This window comes from Nelusetta ayraudi, unplaced genomic scaffold (genome assembly GCF_046127955.1).
Source record: "Nelusetta ayraudi isolate G7.1 ecotype Tasmania unplaced genomic scaffold, CSIRO-AGI_Nayr_v1 ptg000083l, whole genome shotgun sequence".
Lineage (NCBI taxonomy): Eukaryota > Metazoa > Chordata > Actinopteri > Tetraodontiformes > Monacanthidae > Nelusetta > Nelusetta ayraudi.
In genome coordinates this window covers 849,816-876,645 of record NW_027466133.1, presented here as the reverse complement: position 1 = coordinate 876,645, position 26,830 = coordinate 849,816, and the positions used below count along the sequence as shown (strand labels likewise).

The following is a 26,830-nucleotide window of genomic DNA, read 5'->3' as shown; positions in this document are numbered from 1 at the left end:
CAGCAACAAAACAGTGTTAAATCACCCCGTGGGGAGGAATCGAGACGGGGGGAAAAACGACAACGACACAGCCGTGTGGAAAAGGTCACCGGGTCTTTGCTTTAATCGCTAATTCAGTACAAACAGTAAAACGGAGTGCCACGCTCCATCAGTGAAATGTAAGAGGCACCGTTTAAGGGACGAACGGCTCTGCGCAGGCGGACTGACGGGCGTCGCTCACTCGCTTCCGCACAGCTCCAGCAGGATTTTGCGGTAGTCGCCAGACGTGTCTCCCTGGACAGAAAAAAAGAAGATGAGTGAGACTCAGGAGGAAGAATACAACAGCAGCGAGAGGACTCCAGGGGGCGCCGGACCGCCTCGTTTCTGTTCGCTGCTGAGGATGTGGGAGTTCTAACAAAGCAGGGAAGCTAAGCAAAAGAAACCAAAAAAAAAAACAGTCGGGTAATTACAGCTTGAATTGCGCAAAACCTAAATATCCCAATTAAAAACTGGTATGGAAACGCCTAAACTTCAACAAAAACCTCTCAAAAATTGCTAAAAGGTTTTGACGCTCTCGTGAGGTGGTTTGTCAGACATATCGATATAGAGGTACATCGCAAAAGAATCATGGAAACACTTTTTTTTTCGCTTTTATGTGTCACCAGACATGACGTACGGGGTCACCTGACCAGTTGACTTCAAGTGAAAATTGCGTGTGCTTTGTCGAAATTCTAGAAATGTCGCTTTTATTTTTTCAAAAAAACTGTCCTGGAAGCGCAGCCAGTGATCCAAAATTAATGTTCTGAAAATTGGTGCTATACGGGGAAAACTTTAAACTAAAGTCGTTTAGCTGCATGATGACTTCACATTCCAACAGTGAGTCAGTGAGTCACCTGCCCGGGTCGCCTCACCTTGATGAAGGAGTGCAGGCTCTTGCCATACATCTTCTGGAACTGCTCCTTGATGTCCAGCATGTCTATTTCCGCCCGGGCCACCATGATCCTGATGAGGACGCTGTCCGTGGTGCCCAGACCCTGAGGGCAACAGTCGCAAGTGGTTTCGTCCGGCTTCACGTCTCAAAAAAAAAAAAAAAAAAAACCTGACCTGGTCCATCGGCGGATGTGGCAAAGCATTTCTCACCTTCATGGATTTGTAGAGCCGCTCCGCGAAGAACGCCGGCCTGCTCCTCACGCATTTGACTGGAAATGAGGCACGTTTGTGCAGTTTAGTTCAAGCGATGACGAGTGCGGTGAGCAAAAAAATGATTTAGATGTCCAGAGGAACTGAATGTAGATGCGTATATATGCATATGTATGCAATTATACATATGTATAAGTATGTGTGTACTGCATATGTATGTATATATGTATATGTATGAATAGGTGTGTATGTGTATATATGAATATATATGCTAAGGATATGATTTAGTTTGAATATGAACCAGTAGATTTTAAGGGGTAGGATTGAATAAGTTTGTACTTCTTCCTGCTCCTTTTCGCTCATGTAATCTTAAATGCAGCTATTTTGTTTGATTTTTTTTGTGTTTTTTTCTTTTTAACTACTAACTAACTAACTTACATGATTGAAATAAAAATATTCAAATCTGACAAAGATGCTTCTTCTAGAAACATCTAGATGATTTATTTAATTGATCTTTATGTGAATTTTTTTGGCTTGGAGCAAAATCTATGTGCTTAACTTCAGTTGAATGTTTTGCCCTAACCCGACTTTTAACTGACATCTTTCTATCTACGTTCCCTCACTAGTTAGACAACGTAAAGCGCAAAAAACACACCTATGGCCAGAAAGACGTCCTCCAGATTGCCGGACATCTCTCTCTTGATGCTCTCCTCGATGTCTTTGCCAGAAACCTTGCGATACTCATCAAACACTGACGGAAAAAAAACCCAATTGAATCCGATGAACCAAAAACTCATTTTTTTTTGTCCAAGTTTGTCCGCGTGCGGTGCAAATACCTCGCAGCAGATGATTCCTGTTCCTCACGCACAGCACCGTGAGGAACTTGACCTCGTCGGTGCCCCATCGAGCCTCGCCGGCTTCGTAGATTTCCTGCAATCGCACAGAAACTTGCGACGTAAATTTGCAGTTCTAGAAGTGACTGCAGCCATCGGCTCACAGACAGTCACTTGCCTTGGCGTCCAGGATGGCCTGGGCCTCGTCCACATGTTCGCTTTCATCTCGACCGGCCTGCCATGCCAAGGACACATACACAACACAAACACCAACGTCAGGTTTTTACAGTGCGGAAGTGAACCTTTCCTCCTTCCTCCTCGACAGACTCTGGCACGACCGATTGATCTAAATTTTGGACTGACGCTGCATTTTTTTTTCTTGCACAAGAGATTTTCGAAGAGCTAGAATTAATCTTAAGAGGGAAGTTGAATTTCTCCAAAAGGCCGTCTGACGGGCTTCGCTTACCGTGAGAAGAGAGACCAGAACCCTGCAGAACATTCCCGACGTGTCGCCAGAAACGTCGTCCTCCAAGGATTTTTCGTACTCTGACCCAAAGACAAAATTCACATATTGAAACACACACACTAGGGATGTTAACAATTAATCGATTATCGATTAAGAATTTAATCGATTAAATTAGTCGCAATTAAATGAACATTTTTTTTACACGGGTAGTTAATGTCATTATAACAGTGTAGTGGCAATTCACCTGTATATACTGTGATGCTCATAATATACATAGAACGAGTTACTTTTCTGGACCCTCACATTGGACCCTCAACATTACTTAAGGGTTAAATAATGTCTTCCTTACACATTTTTCTTTGTGAAATTTAGGTTCTCAGGAAAAATCGCCGCTTATCAATTAATCATTAATCAATCGATAAGGTCAATCAACATAATTTGCATCCCTAATACACACACACAAAGTCAGACTCTGTCGGCCATTATTTAGCCACGCCCACTTTGTAGAGAGGAAAACATTCTCATTGAAGTTGGTTCTGACGGTTCTGACGTGAAGTGATTAAGTGGTTCAAAGACAAAGAGTGGAGGTGCAGAACGCGTCATATTTCATGGCGCCAGATGAGTAAGTACACTTCCTGTTAACGGTCACAGAAAAAGGAAGAGGAGCTGAGGGCAGTGCTTCTAAAAATAAATAATCAGTGTTTAGATATGAGAACTATTAGCAGGATTTGGGGTTATTAGTCAGAAGTCACTCCGCTTGCCAAGTGTGGGATGGATGATGCACCTGTGTACATAGGTGAGGAATCCCAAGACTTATTTAATCATCGGCAGAGGGGACAAGTTGGTCGGAACGTTTGCGTCTGAACAACTCGTCCCTTCCGTCCGCAGCGTGCTGATGAAGCGAGGGAGGTCGTCGTGTGTCAGCGGTACAATACAATATTGGGTGTCATGGCGAGCTGGATGAGCCGCCCGTTTTGGAATATCTATTCATAGACGGAGCGGAGCCACTCACTTTTCTTATAGAAGGCATTGATGGTTTTAATTTCGTCATTTGATCTGGAGGCGAGGATATCGATGAGACAGGCTTCTTCTGTTCCGGCCCCCTGCGATTCACGAAAAAAAGAAAAAAGGGACAAATGATGGTAAAACCCTCCTGGGTCAGGCAGGACCAGTCGGCCGAGGCAGCAAGAGGCGAGATAAAAAAAAACACACAGGACCCAAAATCATTTTGGCTAAAGGAAGGGGCGGGGTGGCACTCGCACCTTGATGGCGGTCCTCAACTCGTAGGCGTCGTACACGGGCTGCAGCATCAGCAGGCCCAGGACCACCGTGCGGAAGTTCCCGCTCAGCTCCGTGGACAGGTCGTCGGCCAGGTCCTGTGGGCGGAGACTGCGGTCAGAGAGAGACACCAACTGACACCGAGGTCTCGCCGCTGGTGTCCAACTTCTCCTCCCGCCGACGCCGAGGTGAGAAACCACCTCAAGCGTTCTGCCACTAGGGGGTGTGTTTTTCGCAGTTGCGTGCTGAGAGGGCGTCGCCGTGACTCACTCTTTCTGCCTGCCTGCCTGCCTGCGAGGACTTGGCACACACACACACACATACATACACTGGAGGCCTCACCTCCGTCGCTGCTCACACAACTTTGACACCTTTCTTTGTCACACAGTTGACCCTAGTCTTGTAGACTCGAGACCACTTTTTCAGGGTCTCGGAGGCATTTTTACTGGCTTTTGTCTCGGTCTCGGACTGGACAGACTCAGCCAACACTGTAATGACACGATAATAACTTAAAGAATCCAGCTGGTGGCATTTCACGCTCTGTTTGTGACACCCAGAGTGACACAGCGCCTTTTCCGAGTGAATTTATTTTTACATTTTATGAAGCAAAGTTGTTTTTTTTTTTTAAATAGTTCAAAATAGTTTGCAAAGCAGCAAAATGGTAAAGAAAATCATTAAAAGAAACATTGCTGAAGAAATGTTGCTGTTCGATTTAGAGGCAAACTTGAATTTCAAAAAGACATTCGCCACTGTTTTCTGTTTTGTTGCTAATTTCTTTGCTATTTAAAGTCTTGGTCTGGTGTTGGTCTCTAAATCCAAATGTCTTGTTGTTTTAATCTTAATACTCTCTAGTCTCGATACTGTCTTGGTCTCGGTTGGTGCGGTCTTGACTACAAGACCACAGTTTCCTCCCCCCCCCCCATCGAGTCGATATGAACTATCGATTCGCTTTGTCGAGAGAGAAATGAGGAAACGGTCGAAGGGAAGTTCATCAGTTCGCTCACATGCTTTCATTACCAATTACAATCCTCTTTTTCTGCCTCCTCACTACAAAGTGGCCTCAGTCAACGTCCCTGTCGTGGTTAATGGGTAACAACCTGCACTCACAGGTCAGTCCCGCTGAGGAAACACCGGAGATTACAGCTGGCTCCAGCCAGGAGCCTTGATTTGTGATAAACTGAGCTTGTCTGTCTGTCTCTCACCTTGCCCACTGACTGTTTGAAGGCCTCTTTGATCCGCTGCCTCTGGGCGATGGTGCGATGTGCCAGGACCTCAGTGATGGCGGCCTCGTTGGTCCCTGCGAGCAGGAAACGAAAGAATTAGGAAATCTTTTTTTTTTTGTTGTTTTTAATATTGTGATCTCTGCACTGGCTCATAGCCAGGATTGCTACAAAAGCAGTTACCACAGGCAGGTGATTGCAACCATGGTAATGTGAAGCTCACTATATATGGTTTTAACATGCAAAAACATGCAATATGAAGGAGCAGACGGGTAAATTAACCCTTTCTTCAGATTTTAATCCCACAGGACAGTTTTAACACTAGGACTGAAGACTCATCCAGGCCTCTCATGTTTGTCTAGCATGTTTGCTGATTTCATTACAATCTGCTTGTTGTAACCGGTGAGTTGTCTTGGCAAAGTTTCAAAGTATTTTTGACTGGAATTTGTGTGAAAGCCCGAGTGCCTGTCTGAGGAGTGATCAGCGAGCATGAAGAGAATCTGTGTCAGATTAATTCAAAAAGTGCAGCTGCAGCAGCAGATTTCTTTTTTTTGTATGGGAACAAATCTGCTCTGCTGTTTCTACATTACGATGCTCAATTCTGTCCTGAAAGCACAGAACAGTGAAATTGATTTTTAAGAACTTCCTCTAGTTCAATTGTGTGCTGGAAGAATAAAGAAAATAAAAAATTACCAAAAGTTTAGTCTCTTCAGCAGATGGAGGCTAAATAGAAGAGCTGGAGGGAACATCCGGAACTCAATCTGACATTTTTAAGGCTCATGTCACAATGTTTCGAGCTCACAACAGGAATATGTCTTTTCAGCTCAGACTGAAGCTCACAACAGGAATATGTCTTTTCAGCTCAGACTGGAGTCAGGAGAACCCGATTAAACTATCAAACCTGAACAACATCGACATTCCACTCGGTGAATGAGCTGATGGTCAACAAGTAGTGGCCGCTGCTGAACCCTTGCCCGGCCAAACCTAATTCCCAAACTCTGCATCGCATGATGAGATTATTTCGCTCTCATTTTCTTCTGCCACATCAGCAAACACATGATAAGTTTGCCTTCCGCCCGGCGGAAAAACTTTACAGCAAAACGCTTAGACGTGACACAAAGTACACGGACACGCCCTGCAGCCGAGCGGACTTAAAGCTGCCGTAGCAACGGAGGCGACCGTGAGTTTGATTTTCCAGGAGAGGAGAAGAGGAGAGGAGAGAGGCTTACAGAAAAAAAAAATCATAATTATAAATTACATTTTCTTTCCCCTGAGGCAGCCAGGACTCCGGCTAATGATGATGTGAGGGCGACAGTGTCAGGATCACTCACCGGCTCCCTTCATGGCCTCTCGAAGTTTCTGGACATCTGCCTCGGGGTTGAAATTAGCCGCCTCAGTCACTGTCCCACGGTTTCCAATCTGTATGTTAACAACACAGTAACAACCTTTTCAGAGAAGGAAGCCCTTATAAAAATGATTCCCGTAATTTGTGGCGCGTGATGGCAAACCGTCAGGTCATGCCTGGACTTTAGAAAAATATTAATTTGCAAAAACAGGCCTGACATGAGCACAAGTTGACTTACTGCTGCCATTGTAAGAAGTAGAGTGAGGTTTCCCAAACTGGAGATTCAAAAAGCTGCGAAAAGAAGAAGAAGAAATAAACAATGACAACTTTTAGAACTGGACAGAAGGCAAATAGAGGAGGTGATGGTTCAGGAAGCACACTTAATTTGGAACGTGACCCCTTTTTGACCTTTAATCAATAATGTACGCAGGTCATCACCTGAAAGAGGGTTTCCTTAACACACACACACACACACACACACACACACACACACACACACACACACACGCACACACACACACGCACACACAGATGGTGGTGGGCTGTGAGATGTCTCCTCCCAGGGTCTTCTACCCTCCAGTTCCAGGAGCTAATCTTGTTAAGGAGGTGGTACATCAGTTTGGACTCAACTGTAATGACTCCATTGACACCAAAGAACAGAGGAGGGGACTTTCAGATCATCTTACCCACCGATATATCCGTCGATAATCTATTCAGATGAACAAATTTAGTATGAATCAAGATTTTACTTAGAAGCCTTTGAAGCGCACTTTAGCAGAATTACAACTGTTGCTTTTATTAGCACTTGAGCACAATAAAGGGCTGGTAATGCTCATCTAAATCAAAATAGCACATGTCATGCGATTCGACAGATAAGACGCACAACCACTGTTTTTGGGTCAACGAGTGGTTTAATGTAAATACAGGACACCTGCCCCCTCACACCCAAAACACACACACACACACACACACACACACACACACTTTTGCAGCATGCAAATGTTTTTGTGGCTCATATTGCAAGCTCAAGTATAATCCATTTCCAAACAACACACAGCAAAAATTGTCAATAAAACAACACTTCTGTTTGGTTAAAGGATTTAATTAAATGCAACTGTCAAACTTGGCAACCTTTTAAACTTTTATTTTGCTGCAGTTGGACTTTTATACTGAAAATAAACTAGGCGTATTTATTTTGAACGTAAACCATTGGAAAATTAACATGTAACGTCACCGAGTTTATTGGAAATTGAGCAACAGTGGCCCGAAACGAAAGGCGGAAAAAAACCCGACAATAGACACACGTCTTACAAACGTCTTGAATACGTCATTAAAACGTATTCAAGTATTATTTCAAGTCAAACGTTAGATGAAAGTTTGACAACTCGAAAGACGAGGGACTGTGGAAGGACTCGAGGACTCGGGCCGCTGACAGTTAACTTTGGAATTAAGTTATCAGGGACACACCCTGCAGACGACGCACCAACCGCGAGCCCCTGAGCCTCGCGCTAAAACAAACACCGCGCAGAAACGCAGCCAGCCGGGGTCGCGGGCGGCGGATTCCCCGGTCCTCGCCTTACCTTGTCGGCTGAGACGTCTCACTAGTTGGAGCGTGGCCTGGAGACACGGCGAGGGGGGAGACTAGCGACCAGGAAACTGGACACTTTTAACAGCTGTGGAGAGAGACGCTCCGCCCAGATGCAGGAGGGTCCTGCAGGCGCGTGTGCGCGCGCTGGTGCGAGGCGCGCGCTTCCCGCCGCCGACGCGAGCTGCTGTGCTGTCTGCTGATACATTCACCAACCTACGGGGGAAGATGGGGACAACTGCGACGTTTCGTTCGGAAATGCGGACTCAAATTACTGTAATGGCAAAAAAAATTTTGGGTTCGAAACAGAACACAGATAAGAAAATAGGTGCTTTTCTGTCATTTATTTGTATGTAAAATATATTTTATTTGGTACAAAACATGATAGTGTGAACTAACGTTCCAAAATAGCACATTCCAAACCAACTGGTGCCGATTAGAGCACCACCTGCTGGACGGTGGAAACATTCTGGGAAGGCCAACGACCGGGAGTCAATGTCTGTTATTTGTTAACTTCTATTCTATTTGTTGTTGCACCACTAACTCAGTTAACATATACCTTAATCGGCTTAAAACGTGTATGACATTATCTGTGTACTTTTCTGCGGCCTCCGTAGCATCGATTAGCTGCCTTTCGCCCCTCACAAAGGACCACTTTGTCCACAACGTCCTCAGTGGACAGACAACGCCGATATTCAACGCTGCTCGCAAGTGAGCGACACGCCTCGAACGCCGCATATGACCTCATCGACGAGGGGGAGGGGAAGCAGAGGAAGGTCCAGAACTCCATTACCCACAATTCCGCCCTCGCGTCAACAGCAACAGCTAGGATGTTGCGATATCGCTGGCAGTCAAAGATTGCTGTGGTTGCAGAGATTAGGTGGCAGGGCTGAACCCGCTCCCCGAATGTTTTGGTAGATGTCAGATTTCCCCACCGCCGCCACAGTCACGTCAAACGACAGCTCTGCTCTCCTCACGGACACGTCGCCTAATTTGCGTTGGCGAAAGACTGCATCGCGCTAATGCGTTAGCAAGCCGAAAGAAAATAACAGTTTTCACGCGAATGGGAGCTATTAAAGGGCTCTGACGGGCAGCTATGTGTCACCACACGGTTGGCTCCATTTGACCAAGGATGGGAAGATTTTTCCGGGCGAGGCTATCACGCAAGTTCCCCGTCGGATTCATCGCATCCGGAGGTATTATCTTCTGAGGATAACCTGGATAACCTTACGCGAAATGTCATAGCGCGTAAGTGGCTAGCACTTAGCTCTAGCTTCGTAATGGCTGGGCGAGATGCAGAGGGACCCTAAACGCTTTTTCCCCTGCTCCAACCGCAGCAGCCAGCCAGTCACGAACAGCTGGATAGATAGCTAAAGAAAATACTTTCTCCGGAGATGCTTTAGCCTCCTGGGTGGTGTAATTCACTTACATAACACTTATTCGCAACCGCTCTAGCAATCACCAACTGACTTGCGTTTGAAAGCCAATGGGGGAAATGTGCCTCACACAGATAGAGGGGGAAAGGGATCTGGGTTGTCTCAACATCGTCGTCGCCGCGGCCAGATGCATCAGTGCATGTTTTGTGACTGGACGTAGACTGGCTGGATGCGAGGTCTGGTTCGTTGGGTGCACCGTCTGACCGATGCGTTACCGTCGGTGCGGTGGGGGGAAGCGAGCTGTTCTGACGTGAATGTGTGTGTGTGTGTCTCTCTGTGTGTGATTGAAGTCACAAACACTCCTCCTGTCGCCTCGGCACCATGAGGAAGTTCTTCGATTCCCGTCGCGAGTTGGTGAGCTCCGGGCCCGGTTCTGGAGGTGGCGGCAGCTCCTCCGGGTCCAGTCATGCGGGCGGGAATTTCATTGGCAGGAGCTTCGCCGTCGGGCGGCACCAGGTCACCGTGGAGGAGATCATTGCCGAAGGTGAGAACTGCGCTGCTCGGGGTGATGATGATGATGATGATGCCCTTTTTTTTTTATACCCCCGTTTTTGTTTTTTTGTCATGCGTATTCTGTTGATCCTTGAGCGTCCTGCACGCTCCAGTCAGATGCACGACGAGTCACGTGACAGAGCTGGGACGTAGCCCTGTGCCATCCCCATTTAGGAATGGATGGAGCGGTTTCCTGGATGTAAAAATTCAGACCTAGGCCGCACTGCTTTCCCTCGAGCAACGCAGCATTTTCCTCTGTTGTGTGTGTGTGTGTGTGTGTGTGTGTGTGTGTGTGTGTGTGTGTGTGTGTGTGTGTGTGTGTGTGTGTGTGTGTGTGTGTGTGATTCCAAGAGATTTACACTCACAGTATGCTGCGTAGCTGCGGCAGTCAGTTATTTGAGCTAAAAAACAAAACAAACAAACAGATTTGTTGTGCAGCACATGGATATGATGGATGGATGGATGCAGAAATGTTGCATCTGCCTCTAGATATTGGACACTGTGCTCTTTTTTAGGAATGTTGGTGGTCAGCACCAAATGGCTGATGCAGAAGCAGAGGCCGGCACCGGAGCAAAACAAAGTCCAATCGAGTCATCAGTTTAAAGCTGGAAACCTGCCTTGTTGTTATTGTTGTATTCGTACTGTTTAGGCCAAATCACTCGTCTGTAAACTGCTTACGTCCAAATGAAAATGCACGACTAAATATAGAATCTAAGTGAGCTGGCAAAGGGAGGACGTTGTTGTGAAACTGCAATTGCTCTACGGCGCATCGCTTTGCATCAGAGGTGCAAACCGTGAACCTCCACCTGTGTCCGCAGGCATTCCCTGCAGGCGGGTAACACCGCCGCGCAACACAATTTCACACACGCCAGTTTCAGAGATGCCGTTTCGAGCTGCCTGAAATAGTTGACTCGGTGACAGCCAAAACTCAGCAAAGTGAATTTGAGGTCTGAGCTGTACCAGATGGCTAGGCCTCAATGTAGGCCTCCATGTGAACCCTGCAGCTATGGCATGACTAATACATAACACTATAAGGCTGCACCATTTGGTTCAGCGTAACAACGGCAAAAGCAATCAAGTGTTGCGATTTAGCATCAGACCAACATTTCGATGCCCTCTGACGTTTTGCATGAGGCGTCACGCTGCAGTTTTATTAAACGATCCGATGCCGTGCAGGAATTTCATCCCGCAGGTCGGCAGTCCTGATTTTCGAATGACGTCTGCCACCTTTTAATTTGCTCCCCCTTTTTTTTCCTAAACCCTCCAGGGGGATTTGCAATTGTGTTCCTGGTGCGAATGAACCAAGGGGTGCGCTGCGCCCTGAAGAGGATGTACGTCAACAATGAGCACGACCTGCAGGTGTGCAAATGCGAGATCCAAATCATGGTGAGTTGCAGAAAACAACGCTCGCCTTCCTGCCTGAGCGCACGCGGTTTTCCGTGGTTAAAGCCACACACGAGGGCGTCTTGAAAACGTGTGATATTGCACCTCTCCTTTGCGTCGATGAAACAAACTCAAATTCAGCATAGTTGCAAAAGATGTAAGAACTGTTGGTGATTTGGTTTACGGGCCGGCCCTCGGCAGGGTCGTCCTGTGTTTATTCATCTGGCCCTCGGTGTGCCTTTGTTTTCATAGTGTTGTCTTACACGTTCCTCTCTCCTCTCGAGACGCCTTCAAGAGTGAGGGATTTGGAAGCGTTTGTGTGGACATCAATTACTGATGCGCCATCTTGTTCTGGATGGCTTTCTTTTTTTTTTCATTGTTATCATTGAACAGAACAATAGATGTTTGAGGTTTGTCAAATGGACCGTTTCTGTGTTCTGAGTGTGAGGACCGTCTTTTGTTATCAGCAGAGAATCTGATAGTTCTTCATCAGTAATTGTCATGATTAATCCTGTAAGTAGATTATTTACAGATATAAGGAAAACTATAAAGAAAACTAGCAGATTGATAATAATAGAAATTGTTTCCACTGATAATGGGCAGAACAGCCACGTTGCCATTTGCTTTTAAAACAGCTCAAAGAGGACGTCTGTTCTTTCTCTTCATGGTTTCTAGCAAACCAGGAGAGTTTTGGTTATTAGCTGGATAAAAGGGGGATGGTTGGTTAAAAAAAATATGCTGAATATGAAACATTTTATGTCTTAAAAAACCAAAACTATAAATATTTCATCAGTGGATTGTGGATTTTTTTTCAGACAGGCGCAGAAATCCGTCGACTGAAACAAATATTTTATTCTTTTATGCCAAAAAAACTTTCAGGCAGGGTTAGGGTTAGTGATGACTAAAAAGTGGTCAAGTGTGTAAACATGCTGCTGAATAATAGAAACTGTACACAGTGTAATGGCTCAGGCGCAGATTTACCTTTGAGAAGCAGCACCGGGAGAACCTGGAGTCACATTCCCCATCTGAAATCAGTTCATCGCAGGGCTACATGGAGACAAACAACCATTCACATTCACATGCACACCTACGGACAATTCAGAGTGTTCAATTGACCTCACATGCATGTTTTTGGAGTGTGGGAGGAAGCCGGAGAACCCGGAGGGAACCCACGCCGACATGGGGAGAACATAAAAACTCCACACAGAAAGGCCCCAGGCCCGGAATCGAACCCATGACCTTCTTGCTGTGAGGCGGCAGTGCTAAACACTGCGCCACCATGTCGCCTGCCATCAGAGAACAAAAAATCTTCAATTAATGGTGACTAATCTAAATTAATTTATTAAATTCTTAATTGACAATTAATCAATAATCCATTAATTGTTAGCATACCTAGTTCGGAGTTTATGTCCTTACTTTTGAGGCGGCCGTCTTTGCTGCAGCTCCCTCTGCAGGTGACGACCACAGCGATCGTCCTAACGCGTCAGGGTTGTGACTTTGTTGATGCTCCTGATATTTTATTTGTGTGTGTCTGTGTTTGTTTTTTTTTTCCAGAAAGATCTGGTGGGTCACAAGAACATAGTGGGTTACCTGGACTCCAGTGTCACCGCCATGGGGTCGAGGGACGTGTGGGAGGTTTTCATACTGATGGACTTCTGCAAGGGCAAGTGGTGACCGTTGTTTTAGAACTTTTTAGAATTGAATGGGCTTAATTTCCCACTGTCACGTAATTAGCGGATCATGTTGTTAATTGGTCTACGTCGCACAATATTCCATAATAATTTATCATTATAATCTTTGTAATTTCTCTGGGATTAAATGTGATGCCTCAAGATTCTTATCGTCCAACCAGGACTCATTTCCCCGTCAAAAATGTGCCAAAACAAAAACGCCAAAGCTATTTTGTTGTGCAAAATTTGCTTTGTCAGTATTTTCTTGTCATTAATCTCTGTCTGTAGCCCATCAGCGAACTCCTTCTCCAGTGAGACAAGCCTCATGCTTGCTCACTGTTTTGGAAAGTGTGTTCGAGGACGCAAAGCGCTGCATATCAGCCCTTTATGACATCACAAAGGGCAAGCAGGCTTGAAGCTGCAGACAGAGGGCTAAATATGCTGCTGTCTGGTCATCTAATTAGTTTTTTTCTTATATCGCGCTCTATATTTCCTCATGTTTGACCCATTTTTGTTGCCTCAGGTGGTCAGGTGGTCAACCTAATGAACCAGCGGCTGCAGACGGGCTTCACCGAGGCCGAGGTGCTGCAGATCTTCTGCGACACCTGCGACGCCGTCGCCCAGCTGCACCAGCGCAAGACGCCCATCGTCCACAGGGACCTGAAGGTGACACGCTTGGCCGCGTTGCGCCGCACCGTGCCAGTTTGTGCACGCCGTGACTCTCGTGCCTTGTTGCGTTGACAGGTGGAGAACATCCTCCTGCACGACAAGGGCCACTATGTGCTGTGCGACTTTGGCAGCGCCACCAACAGGTTCCAGAGCCCGCAGGCCGAGGGAGTGGCCTCCGTGGAGGAGGAGATCAAAAAGTTTGTGGCTCTTTTTTACATGTAGTTGTTTGTTGAGGTTGCCAGTGAACATGTCACTCCCTCATCTGTATTGCAGGACAGATGGATGTGTGGAAGTTGATGTTTGTGGCCTCGTCATGGCTCAACCAAATTGTGTAAATGTGCATAAAGGACTTATTTTGACTGCAACGGTTAATTGATGCTCGGTATGGATCTGGATTTTCTTTGTCTACGTTAAATGTGTCTGCCTGCTCTGTCTCAGATACACAACTTTATCATATCGCGCTCCCGAGATGGTGAACCTGTACAACAACAAGATCATCACTACAAAGGCAGATATCTGGGTGAGTGATGATAATGGGTGACATAATGAAGGCTTCCGTGTTCTCACACCGGGCCGGTGGTTTGGTGTGTTGATTTTTTGGCGTCTGCCGCCTCCTCTGTCCTGGTGTGACACCTGCGGCGTCTCCTCCAGGCGCTCGGCTGTCTGCTGTACAAGTTGTGCTTCTTCACGCTGCCCTTCGGTGAGAGCCAGGTGGCCATCTGCGACGGCAGCTTCACCATTCCAGACAACTCGCGCTACTCCTATGACCTGCACTGTCTCATCCGTCAGTACCTTTGAGTTCATTTATTCGCTCTTGCACTCATGGCTAAATTGTGAGCGTCAAGGTTTTTGTTCTTTCCTCTAATTCTTGAATCTCACTCTTTTTATTTTCCCCCCACCCCCCACAGGATACATGCTGGAGCCAGACCCCGACAAAAGACCAGATATCTACCAGGTCTCTCACTTTGCTTTTAAACTCGCTCAGCGGACCTGCCCAGTTCAGAATGCGAAGGTCAGTCTGAATCTGCTGCGGCTGAAAAAAAAAAAACCTCACCATAACCTCTGACTGCAAGTATTTTCATTCGCCCGTCTAGAATTCTCAGATTCCTTCTAAACTACCGGAGCCAATCAAAGCGAGCGAAGCTGCTGCAGCAAAGAAGAGCCAGAACAAACCCAGGCAAGCACGGCCGGCTGACGCTGCATTAAAGCTGCATTAAAGCTGCACTAAAGCTGCACTAACACTAGCTTTTTTCACATCTCAAACTGCATCCAGCAATTGTTTTGAGTCTTTGAAAGTAATTGTGCTGGTTAACAAGACGGCCAACGTGCTGTGTTTGCTGCCAGACTGACGGATCCGATCCCCACCACCGAGACCTCCATCACCCCCCGCCAGAGGCCCAAGGCCGTGCACACTCAGGCCGCGGCGGGGATCCTCCCCATCCAGCCTGCCGCCCTCACCCCTCGCAAGCGTGCGAACCTTCCCGGCGTTGCGGCTCAGCCCGTGGGTGAGTACGGCCATCGGTCGCCTCTCCGTGCCGGGGCGAAACAAAATCAGGCTCGCGAATTAAGACGCGGCGCACGAAAGGAAGGAATCCCTCTAATCCTCGGTGCACGTGTTGAATTGCGCAAATCTCTGAAGGAAACCGATCCAGTGTGCAGGTTAAGACTCGCGCAAATTAAAGCAAGCTGAGCGCAGACCTGTGACTAATCACCTCGCAGTCCTTTGTCAGCCAACACCTAATGTCATCTCCCTCTACAGGATGTTTCAAGAGTAGCTGGGTTTCCATTACATTTTTTCGCAAAATAAAAGCAACATTTCTAAATTCCGACAAAGTGCAATTGCAATGGAAAACCACCTCATGAGAGCGTCAAAACTTTTAGCCGTATTCGAGAGGTTTTTCCATGTTTAGGTGTTTCCATGACCATTTTTTTTATTGCGATATGTAGGTTTTGCACAATTCAAACGAATGCAAACGCAGCTGTGATTGTGATTCTTCTGTATAATTCTTACATTTCTTCATATTTATGTAGTTGTGTATCTTTTGAAATGTAATTGCTTAAAAAAAATAAAATTGCTGTCTGTGCACACGTGACGTCCCGCAGGAGTCAGCCTGGACCTCTCGCAGCCAGCTGCAGCTCTGCAGTCTCAGAAGGCTCAGACTAGTGTCGCGCCGCTCGTCCAGCCACAAAACAATCTGGGTCAGGCAGCAGCAGCGCCGCAGAAGCAGGTTCATATTAATGCATTATCATCAAAGCTGCAAATTGAATTCAAATGGCAACATTTTTCCATCCAAGACATCAAAGATGCTGATTCAATAATGCTGTGGTTGCAGCCTGCAGCCGCCTCAGGACCAGAGACAGCGGCAGCAGCAGCAGCAGCAGCAGCCGTCGTGTCACCTGCAACCAAAGCTGACGTCAAACCACAAGCGCAGCCAGCGGCACAGCAACAGGCTCCGCCTAGCCCGGCCGCGCCGCAGCGCCCGGCTCGACGCAAGCTGCCGGGTCAGGCTCAGCCGCCTGCCGCTCAGCCGTCGCCCAGCAAAGCTGTGCCGCCGCCCGCCGCTCAGCCGGCCGCTGAGCCGCCTGCCGTCCAGGCTCCGCCCTCCACCGGCACGGTCAGCCAGGAGGCAGCGGAGACGGTGAGTGTTCCTGTCGCTCGGCATCAACTCCGTCACCGTCGCTGGACACGCGTCAGAACAGATGATTTTTTTCCTCTGCCAGCATTTATTTATTTATATCTGTCATATGAAAAGTGTGCCACAGCTGTTCTAATTTTTTGCTTTTTAATTACATGACTAATGAAGGATTACAGTTTTTCCTAGGAGTGGGAATTGCTACGATTTTATCAATATCAATGCCATTGTCTTTAAGTGTATACATACTACCACATTGCACAACCGTATGACACACACAATTTTTTTATTTCTATTTTAAATTTTTACCGTACTTCTATCTCTTCTTATACTATTGTTTAGATTTAGAACACCATGAATGCCTTTTATTACATTTGTTCCCTTTTCAAGCTGTTGTAAATGCAAATTTCTCCTGGAGATCAATAAAGTATCTATCTATCTTTGTTTGGACATCAGTCTCCACCTGCTTCTCCAAAGACGGGCGAAGGCCACCAACGCCAGCCCAGCGATGTTGCAGCAGCAGCAGCAGCAGCAGCAGCTGCAGCCAGCAGCGGGGGTCCAGTCCCAGTGACCGAAAGCCCACTGCAGCCACAAGGAACTAATGGAAACACTGGCCTGGACCAGTAAGTGCTGCTGCATCATTGGAACAAACCAGAAACATCCTGGAATCTTTCACTCACGTCATTCTTTCATTTTTTTCTTTCCTTTCTGTTTTTTTTCCTGCTCTCGTAGGTCGCCTGAAGCCGGCGCCGCCCAGCCGGGTGACGCAGCGCAGGACCAAAGAAAAGCGGTAACAGCGGGGAACGGCGCTGCACAGGCCTTGTGGAACCCGTTTGATGATGACACCTTTTCCAGCCTCCCTGCAGAGGAAGTCAAACACGAGGACAAGAAGCCTGCAGGTAAAAAGCCTGCGCACGTTGCGCACGCGTTAATGCAAATTCCTCTGAAGGTCCAGGTTTTAAAACTACCTCCTCCCCTTCCAGACGCACCGTCAGAACTGGAACAAACATCCTGCGTGGAGTTGATACCGGGTCTGCAGGCCTTGGCTGCCGACAGCTCGTCTCAAGAAAGCGGTGCGTCCCGATCCCCCCCCCCCCCGCTGCGACATCAGAAAGAAAAGGATTTTAAGATTTGCTGACATGTTTTGCCCTTTGGAAGATCAGACGGCTTTGCATCAAATCCCCACCGTCAAAAAACTTCTTCGCCCTGTTTGAATCCATCACGTCCACCAGGGGGCTTAACTCCACCGTCCATTTACCTGATAGATTCTGAAAGCTTTTGGGAAGCAAGTGCTGCCTCAGCGCGTCACACAAACAGCAATAGAGGTGTCTTGGGAATTGTATTGCTTTTTACAGCGTTTATGAAAAGTAAATCCGGGATTTTTTTTTTTTTTTAAGTTTAGTTGCAATAAAGTTTTGGAGACTTGATTTGTTTAAATGCCATCAACTTTTTCACTTTATCAGCTTTTTGTAGCAAACATCTGTGTCTCCATCCTGTCGGTGATTTCGACCAGAAATTCTTCTTTCGCTGCCTTTTATCAGAACGAGTGCGCTTAAACACTGTACTGGAGATCAGCCCTTTGTGATGTCGCAACAGGCACAGAGATATACTGAACACACTACATCCCGTAAATGACTTTGTCTGCTTTATTTGGTTTTAACAGCCTTTTGTACACATTGTGCATCTTGTCTCCCAGCTGAAAAGCCGGCCGGCAGTCTTGACTCGGACTCGGGGACTTCGTTATTAGTCGTCCCGGATCCTTTCGGTACGCTCGAGCTGTCCAACGCGCCAGGTAAATAATCTCCTCAGAGAGTTCGTTACTTAAAACATCATCATAAGCTGTAGCATAAGAAAGTCCTTTGATGCCTCTGACTACAGAGAAGCTGATTGAAGGACTGAAGTCTCCGGACACGTCCTCGCTGATGCTCCCCGACCTGCTGTCACTGTCTGACCCCTTCAGCGGCTCCGTGGAGGAGTCTGGGAAAGGTGTGTGTGCATTTCAAACACAGCTCCATCTTGCTTTGATCAGCTGGGGGTGTTTTCACACTGTGGACCCGGATGTTCTAGTCATGTTTTCTTCCAGACTTGGAGGTTGTAGACACACAGTTGCGTGTTCCTGTGTCCCGGGTACTGAACTGCCACTGCTTCCTTTCAGACCCTCTGACTGCAGAAGACTCCCTGCTGGGCTGCTCCCTCATCTCCGCTCCGTCTGCCGCTCCGGCGGCGGGCAGCGCCTCCTCCTCGCTCTCCTCGGCTCCCACCTCCGCCGCCTCCGTCCTGGATGATTTCAGCCTGCTGTCTGGAGACTCCACGCAGCCAAAAGGAGGTTAGCCGCAAGATTTATTTCGCCCACGTAACGCGATAATTGTTTGATTTTCTTTCTTTCTTGGTCCAACGCCTTTTGTTTCCCTCCGTGCAGACTCCTCGCTTCTGATCTCAGACCTCGAGCCCCAGCAAGCGAGCGCAGAGGCCGGCACGGAGGACGAGTTTGATCCAATCCCCGTGACCGGGAGAAAGAATTCACAAGGTGAGCGATCAGACTGTCCACCAGGAGGCACAGTTGAGTCCAGAAGGTCCTCCTAAGCTGTTTATTTGCATGCTTAACCTAAAAACACTGAAATGTTTGAATAGTTGTGAAAGAGGATCGGAGGCCTGCGCTCTCTTTTAACATCCTCAAGGTTAAAGGAACAGTTCGCTAAAAAAAAGAGCCCCCTACATTAAAGGTCCAGTGTGTAAGATTTGGCTTGATTTCTTACTTTTAGATTGGTAAAAGTTGAACCAACTGCCCATAAATACATTGAACATACATACAACAGGGGTGTCAAGGGCTCACCTGCAGCACCTAAATACAAAAGGCGCTGTCAGGTGGACTTCCTTTAATTTACACGCTGGACCTTTAACATTGAAATTGGCGTCTCAACAGCGTTAAAGATTATTATTACTAGTTTTCCCAGGTCGTGCACCTTGACCGAATTCTTGCGCAAGCTGTTCCTTTAAAATGTTTTTGCTTTAACCAGTGTGATTAAAGGGGAAACTCTGCCCTCTCCCTTCTCCCTCCTTCTTCCTGGACCTCTCTCTCTCTCTCTCTCTCTCTCTCTCTCTCTCTCTCTCTCTCTCTCTCTCCCTCTCTCTTTCTCCCTCCCTCCCTCATCTCTCTCTCTCTTTGCTTGTTGTGCCTCTGGCTGCTATGCTCTCCTCTCTTTGCCCCCCCCCCCCCCCCCCCCCCCCACTGCCAGTTTCAGGAGGCCACTCGCGTAGTAACAGTGGCGGCTCTGAGTCCAGCCTGCCCAGCTTGGCGCGCTCCATGCTGCTGGTGGACCAGCTCATCGACTTGTAGGCCCCTCCCCCCCTGCTAGCCCCCTACGCCCCTCCACCCACCTGTAGCGGCGGGCGAAAGACTGGCCGAGACACAACAGCAGCCACCTGTGTCATCATACCCCCCCTCAGCCGCCCCGCCCCACTCCCACCAACCTACCCCACCCCTCCCCCGCTGCCGCCTTCGCTCTGGTTCGAACTTCCTTCTTCTGCTTCTGCATCCGTCGACCTCCGCCGCGCATGTGACATGACTCCCTCCTCCTTACGTCCTGGCCCATCTCATCTCATCTCATCTCATCACATCTCGTCTTATCACCCGCTCTCACCTCTCACCTACATCCTCTCTCTCTCTCTCTCTTTCTCCATCTCTCTCACTCGCATCTTTGTGTCGTCCGCCGGCGCGCTGCACTCGCCCCCCTAGTCAGTCAGTGGAGATATAGTACCGCCGTCCCGTTTGTTTGAACAATAATGCATTATGTCTTACTAGCAAACAATAGAAGATCATCGTCGTAATGTACAATAGGCATAGTTTTAAGTGGTCGTAGTTATTATGGTGCACAAGTGAATTTGTCGTGGTTTGCCTTTTTTTTTTTTTAAGGGAAAAAATAGATTTTGAAACCTCCTTTCCGGATTTTGTTTGCACATTTAAAAAAAAAAAAAAAAAAAGAAATCCATGGAAGAAGTTTAAATGAGCATTTATTCCAATGAGGTTTTTCGGAAGAAGCCTGATTTGCACAGTATCGTCAACGTCCCGTCCCCCCGCCGCTGGGGCTGATGGGAAATATCTCTTAAGACAGGCATATCCAAAGTCTGGCCCTCAACTGTGGCCCGCCAACTGATTTTAAGTGGCCGGCGGTTTGTCCCTGAAAACGCGTTCCTTGCGGCCCGCCACTCGGTATTTAATCAAACAAGCTGACTTTGCAATTTTTCTGTTCACCTCGTGATGGCAGCACTTCTCCGCTGGCAGCGAGACGGAAACCGGGACCTGAGTGCGATCTCCACGATCTCTGCGGTGTTGGCCCGCGGGCCTTTTCACATTATCTGATCTGGGCCCCATTGAAAAAAAGTTTGGACACCGCTTACGAACTCAAAGCTGCTACTGATCGATGGGTCGGTCAATCCGGAAACAAAATATCTGCCAGGGCAAAAATGTTTAACGCGCTGAAGATCAGAAATTTTCCCCCAAAGTGCCATGAAATGATCTGTGAAGGTTGCACACGACGACAAGAACAATCTGGACATCTGCTGCAGCTTCTCCTCCGGCGTCGTAGCCGCGCCGCGAACCTCAGAGCTTCTGTTTCCGATACAACAGAGTTCAGTTTGGCGGAACCCTAGAGCGTTGTGCCATATCAGTAGAGCGTGCATGAAATCATCCCAATGATTTGAATTAGAAAGCGTAATAGGAAGTAGTAGGTAAGACGTGCTGCTGTAGCGCCACCTATATGTGGATATATCTGCAGAGAGGCCAGGGAGCGCCACTTCTGGGCTCGTCAGAAACTGGCCCAGACCAAACTCTCGATTTTTCATTTCTTTTTTTCTTTTTTTAATCCTCCACCTCACGACGCCCCTCTCACACACTGTGCAATCCTTGCCCACATTCCCGCCATTTGTTTTACTCCCACGTCGTGTAAATAGACGTGCGCCGCCCTGCGGCCACTCATCCAGCAGCAACTGCAACTACAACAGCAACATCTCTCCGTGTATATATGAAGTCATTGTCATCAAGCTTTGTTGTGGGGAAAAAAAAAGCATTTTTGCGTCACTTGTGGATTCTCATATATATATCTATATACTGCGTGTATATTTATATATAGATAAATATATGAATGGAAAAATGACATTGTTCTCCTGTTAATAAATGTTAATATGAATAGAGTGTTAGAGAATGAATGTAAGAAATGAATATTAGTCTATAATTATTATAAGGAAAAAAAATCTCTATGATTCTTAACACCGTAACTACTGGATAATATTGAAGAATATATTTCATTCCATGTGTGGATAAAGTTTTTCCTCTCTCTCTCTCTCTCTCTCTCTCTCTCTCTCTCTCTGTCTCGGTTCTCTGAACACTGGTCGCTCCACTCAATCATTTAGATGACAAGAGATCAGGTTCCTTCTGTTCCTCCTCCTCTGTGAAAAGAACCTGACTTTGTTTGTTTGTTTGTCTGTTTAGACGTACTGACCCATGGTTCTATTTCTATCCGAAGCAGCTGAGCGCCCTCCTGACCCCTTAACTCACCACTGCGGTGAACGAGAAACCTTTTTTTTCTCTCTCTCCCGCCTTTTCTTGTTTTCTTTCCTCGAAACTTGTGCTCGATGAAGCTTCGTTTAGAATTTTTGGTGACCATGAAGTTTGTGTGGAAAAAAAAAAAGCATGGCAGTGTCGTCGAACGTCATGTTCTCGTGTGTTGCTGTACAGTGTTACGATAAGTGTGCGCGTGCGTGCGTGATGTCGGTTCTTTTCGTCGGGACGTGTGCGTGTCCCCGCCCCCTTCGTTTCTTTCTCCAGTAGCCTACTTGTGCTGTCGTTTTTCCTGCAACCGTCGAGAAAGTCTCTTCTGAAAGCACAGCCCCGCCTCCGCCAAAACCCGTCACCCAAATTCTCTCAGGAAGTCAGAGCTACGTCAGAAACGCATTGGCAAATTGCTCCCCCTGTTGGCAGAAGTCTGCAACCCTGATTCTCCCCCTCGCACCCAATAAGGGGCCGCTTACATGGAGACGGATTATTTTTGAAACCACAAATTTTCAAAAATGCTCTCTCAAAAAAAACCCAAAAAATGTACATTTACATGAAGCCGTATAAAAAAAAAATCCCTTTTACACGTATACGCTGGAAACGACTGTAGTACCTATGCCAGGCCTGGTGTGGCGCCGCAAGTTTACTTCCTGAATGCGGAAGAAGAAAAACACCTGAAGCACGCCGTTTAAAGAAATAGCTGCTAGCTAACAACATTCGCACCACGGAGAACAGAAAGAAAGATCGCTCGTTAGAGTGTTTTCGTAGATTATTATTACCACGAAAACGCTTTGTGGTTTTTGTCTGTGCGTTTTCAGAGAAACCTGTAGTATTCGTGTAAACGGCCCCTAAATCGATCAAGTGCACAAAATTCTTTATTATGTGAGGCAGCATTAAAGGAACAGTTCACTCCAAAATCAGTTCTTATTCTGCGAAAAACGATGAGTAATCTTTGTTAACTAGTCGCCCACCTGGAAGCTTCCCAATGAGCGATAAAAATGAAAAGGAAATAGTTCCTTTGTGTCAGTTGTCTTCCTTTGAAGACCTGTTGCAGCTGAAATAAAATGTGTAAAGTAGAAATATTTTGAGGTGAACTTTCCAATTTCACTCACGAAACAGCAATATTCCCACCACTTTGACACTCAAGTAGTAGTAAAGTGATTGATTATTTATTTTGCTGCTCCCCGGTTGTCGCGGTCGGGATCTCCTTCAGCATTTGTGACAAAGCGATATCCAATAACATTTTGAAAGTGCTTTATGTTATTTTGCCAAGCACTCATTCAGACATCGTTCTGAGTAGTCGTGATTTTTGTTCATCTTTTCATTTGTGCGCCAGTTTCACGTGCACTCGCAGGACCTGACGTCCGGTCGCCGCTTTTCGAAACGATTCATCTCAAAATTGAAAAATTGAGAATCTGATCTCAAACCGTTTTTGTTCGTCGTCTCCCTCGATATTCTTGCCCAGAATTATACGCCCGTCCTCTGCAGTCTCCATTTGAACCTATGCAACTTGCCGAGCTTCTTCCCCCCCCGTAGCCGCCCCGCCGACGTTGTAACCGCTGAAGCCGAGCAGGTCGTGAAGATTTTAGTCCTTTATGTGAAACTGGAGCCCCTTGTAATTATTTTCCCTCTGTTTGTTTTTTGCCAAAAACGACGTGTGTCGATTACCTGAAACTATTGAGTGTTTTTTTTTTCTTTTTTGGAGATGCCTCTCCAAACCTGCGTCTGAGCTGTGGTATCGTGTGCTCCTTCTATTTTTGTGAGATAATTAAAGAATTATAACGGGATGGAAAATAAAATACAAATGTGAATGTCACGGCCTCGGGTGTTAATTGGTGGGTTGGTCGAAGTCATGAGCAATGCAACTCAACAAAGGTCATCCGGGTTCATATTGCTTTTAATGTTGTGTCGATGTACTCAACAGGTGTCTTCCACATTTTAGCAATTAGCTCAAATTTAAAGTGGTTTTCATCTCTTGTTTGTATATTCTATGAATATATGTTGATTTTTATTTTGGGTGCGAAAATTTTTAATATAAAACTAAATGTAAACTACCAAAAAAAAACTTGATGCTACTTCTGTAATTCTTTTTTTGCTAAATTAGCTGCTAACAACGCAAATCTCTTACGTATGAGTAGTTGGTGGAGTTGCACTGAGGGTTTTATGTGTTTTTCCAAAAAAAACAAACCAAACCATAACAACGCAGTTTGTTTAATCCTTGGTGATGATTTTTTTTAGGAGCTTTTTTTGCTGTCTAATTCTTTAATCCAAGACTTATTGTGCTCATATAGCAGGATGATTCCTCTCAGGTAAGACCAGACATTAACTTCACGTCCCACCAAAGTTTCATATCATTTGCCAAAATACTTATGTGCTTCATTTTTTATCCACTCATTTTTTAACCTCTGAACTAAGTTTTCTTTGCGTGTCTGTGTTCCTTACTTTTACTTTTGCTTGACATTTTAAAATGTGAAATCATCCTTTTCTGTTTCATTGTCTTGGCTTTTTCACCTTTGATATGATTTCATGCATTGTCACCTTCATTTCTGAATGTCTGTTATCATCTGTCTGACTTTATTCCCGTTTCTTTGGCTAACAGACCTGCAGGGGGCGCCCGACGTAAACGGGCTGCAAAGTGCCAAGGCTGCTGTGCAGGTCGCAGAGGAGAACCACAGGCTGAGGCTGCAGTCCAGCGATGCCGCCGGGAAGAGCCCTCAGCGTCACGGCGCCGCGTCCCAGCCCGAGCCCCGCCCACCCAGCCCACTCAGCTGTGACGTCTTCCAGCTGGCGCCCTTCAAAGCGGCCGCCAAGGAAAGCAAGACGCCCCACAAACCCACCGACGCGTGTGACGTTTTCCTGCAGGCGCCGTTCGGAAAGAAGCTGCAAAACAACAACGCTGTCTCCTGCAACGCTCGCGTGTTTCAGCGGGACGCGCAGCAGGGGGCGCCCTTGCCGGGGCACCGCGTGCTGCCGGCCTCCTCGGCCACCGGCGTCCGGGCGCCGTACGTGCACGTGGAGACGCCCCTGCTGCAGCAGCCGGTGGCCGTGCACCGGGTGGTGTCCCGGATCGGCCAGCAGGCCGCCGTGGGCTCGGTCGCCGTCGGGCCCCTGCACGCCTGGACCATCGTGGGGCGGAGCCTGGAGGACCCCTTTACCACCGCGCCCTTTCAGCCCAGGTGCTCTCAGGGGAAACCTTGACACTGGCGAGACGGCGAGACGGCGAGGCTCTTCTAAAACTCTAGAGCAGGGATGGGCAAACTTTCTGCAACAAAAGATATCTGTCCAACAGTATTTAGGTATTTTTTGAAATTATATTAAATAATTAAATTAGATTTAATTTTTTAATTGAAATCAAAAACAGGAAAAAATGGATGAAATGCAGCTATTTTAGGACTGTTATTTTACTATAATTTTTTCAAGTTCGGCAGGCCAGATTAAAAACCCTAATGGGCTGCATTTGGCCCCCGTGCCGTAGTTTGCCCACCTCTGCTCTAGAGGGAGCCATAGAGCTGCCTGTTTTGATTTACCATCGTCAGTATTGATGCAGTACTAGTATATTTTCCTTTTTTTGACCAGCGTGTACTCAAACTGAAAGTCCTACCTCAGTCATGTGAGTGCAACATTTCTTCTCGCACTTTACATAATACGCCTGAGTTGAAACCAAGCAGTTCTTAAAGGGACAGTTTACCCACTCGTAAAAAACATAACAAAACAACAAAAGCCACATTTTCCTCCTGGCAGCAGTCGGCTAGTGTGTTTATTCCACTCGCAGCAACCCGCAGATGTTGCTGTGAGCTGTTTCAAACTATGCAGGGTTTGTTCGCTCCAGTTCCATCATGTTGAAGTGAAAACGTTCCGCTGAAATCTGCAAATCCTGCCTTGTGAGGAGCAGCACCTTGCACGCACTCCGGATTCTTCTGAAGGTGATTTTTGTAGGATTGCTCCTTGACATTTTTCATTTTTCATTTTTTAAATCCATATGAATGAAGGTGAACTTTTGGTGTCTTTCTCTGATGGGTTCGCTCTCATCTCAAAGAGACACATATTACACAATTAACAAAAATACTCTGTTCCTGCCTTCTAGCATTTGTGTTTTTCATCTCAGAATCGTGGCAGGTTTTTTTTCCTCTCACGTCGTAACGTACGGATTGTGCCTTTAACCTTGTTTGCGTCCACGCAGCGCTGTGCTGTGCTGCACACCGAACCAAATATTTTGCCCCTGCGAGCCAAAGAGGTGGCAGGAGGCCTGATTGTGTTTGTGCTGTCAGTGTTGTCCCGCCGTGACTGGAAACACTCTGTGAATAATCTCAAAAAAAAAAAAGGGCGGCGGGACATTTGCACCAAGTACCGAACAGCAGCTCCCAGCAGGCTCTTGTACTTGATTAACTTTTTTTTTTTTCTACCATTATTATTATTATTATTATTATTGCACAGTAATCATTGCCACGTTGTATTTGAAGTGTATTTGACTCATATCGTGTTTTGCAGTTTGTATTTTAGCAACATCTCAGTGTGTCAAGTCGAAGTATTTGCAAAAGTATCTCCACATATTTTTTGTTATTTTGTTAATGTGAAAAACTGCTTCTGTTCTTTTTATATTGTTTTATTTTTATTATTTGCTTTTGCCTCGTCAGGCGCTAAACCAAGTGAACCTGTAAACCTTCATTGCTTTGCTTGCAGTATTTGTATTTTACTTCATTATGAGTCTAAAAGGTAAACAGTGTTTTATTAAAGGGCTGTAAAGATGATCACATTCTGCTTATTATTATTATTATTATTATTATTATTATTATTATCATCACCCCTTTTCATATCCATCATTTCTCTTCCTCTCGTTATAGTTTTGACCTTATTAAGTAAAGTTTGGCCCTGAGAACGTCGACGGCTTTGTCTTCCTGCAAGCCAGCAGCAAACAGAGTAATCTGATCCAGTGAGGTAAACGGCATTGAGCTTTTTTTTTTTCTTCTACAGCTTATCTTTATTCGCAGCAGATTGTGCAGATTAAGTGAAATGCGGAGATAAAATGGAAAAATAAAGATAAAAATCTTCAGGAGTGGAGTTTGCGGCTTCACGGGTGGATCAGCCTGCAGTTCGTCTGCCCAACTTCAGGCAGGAAAAATTTCCCTTTAGGGAGGAAAAAGGGGCGAGTC

General features: G+C 46.5%; 2 protein-coding genes across 2 annotated transcripts; one reads left to right on the top strand and one right to left on the bottom strand.

Moving 5' to 3' along the window:
* Positions 1-74: 74 nt before the first annotated feature.
* Positions 75-6,972, bottom strand: anxa4 (annexin A4). The gene is made up of 14 exons (XM_076044981.1): positions 6,767-6,972; positions 6,700-6,714; positions 6,500-6,552; positions 6,248-6,335; positions 4,899-4,993; positions 3,681-3,794; positions 3,431-3,521; positions 2,419-2,498; positions 2,131-2,187; positions 1,956-2,049; positions 1,775-1,870; positions 1,120-1,178; positions 891-1,013; positions 75-273 (listed from the first exon to the last, which is right to left on the bottom strand). The coding sequence occupies exons 3-14, from the start codon at positions 6,506-6,508 to the stop codon at positions 217-219; spliced, it is 963 nt and encodes a 320-aa protein (XP_075901096.1). The 5' UTR covers positions 6,509-6,552; positions 6,700-6,714; positions 6,767-6,972; the 3' UTR covers positions 75-216.
* A 1,685-nt stretch (positions 6,973-8,657) lies between these two features.
* Positions 8,658-26,428, top strand: LOC142900595 (AP2-associated protein kinase 1-like). Its single transcript, XM_076044978.1, has 21 exons — positions 8,658-9,042; positions 9,573-9,766; positions 11,042-11,160; positions 12,712-12,820; positions 13,351-13,493; positions 13,572-13,693; positions 13,935-14,016; positions 14,148-14,280; positions 14,405-14,508; positions 14,591-14,673; positions 14,841-15,001; positions 15,600-15,724; positions 15,830-16,135; positions 16,586-16,752; positions 16,862-17,028; positions 17,113-17,202; positions 17,826-17,921; positions 18,008-18,115; positions 18,285-18,455; positions 18,549-18,656; positions 24,280-26,428. The coding sequence occupies exons 2-21, from the start codon at positions 9,604-9,606 to the stop codon at positions 24,876-24,878; spliced, it is 3,156 nt and encodes a 1,051-aa protein (XP_075901093.1). The 5' UTR covers positions 8,658-9,042; positions 9,573-9,603; the 3' UTR covers positions 24,879-26,428.
* Positions 26,429-26,830: the final 402 nt, after the last annotated feature.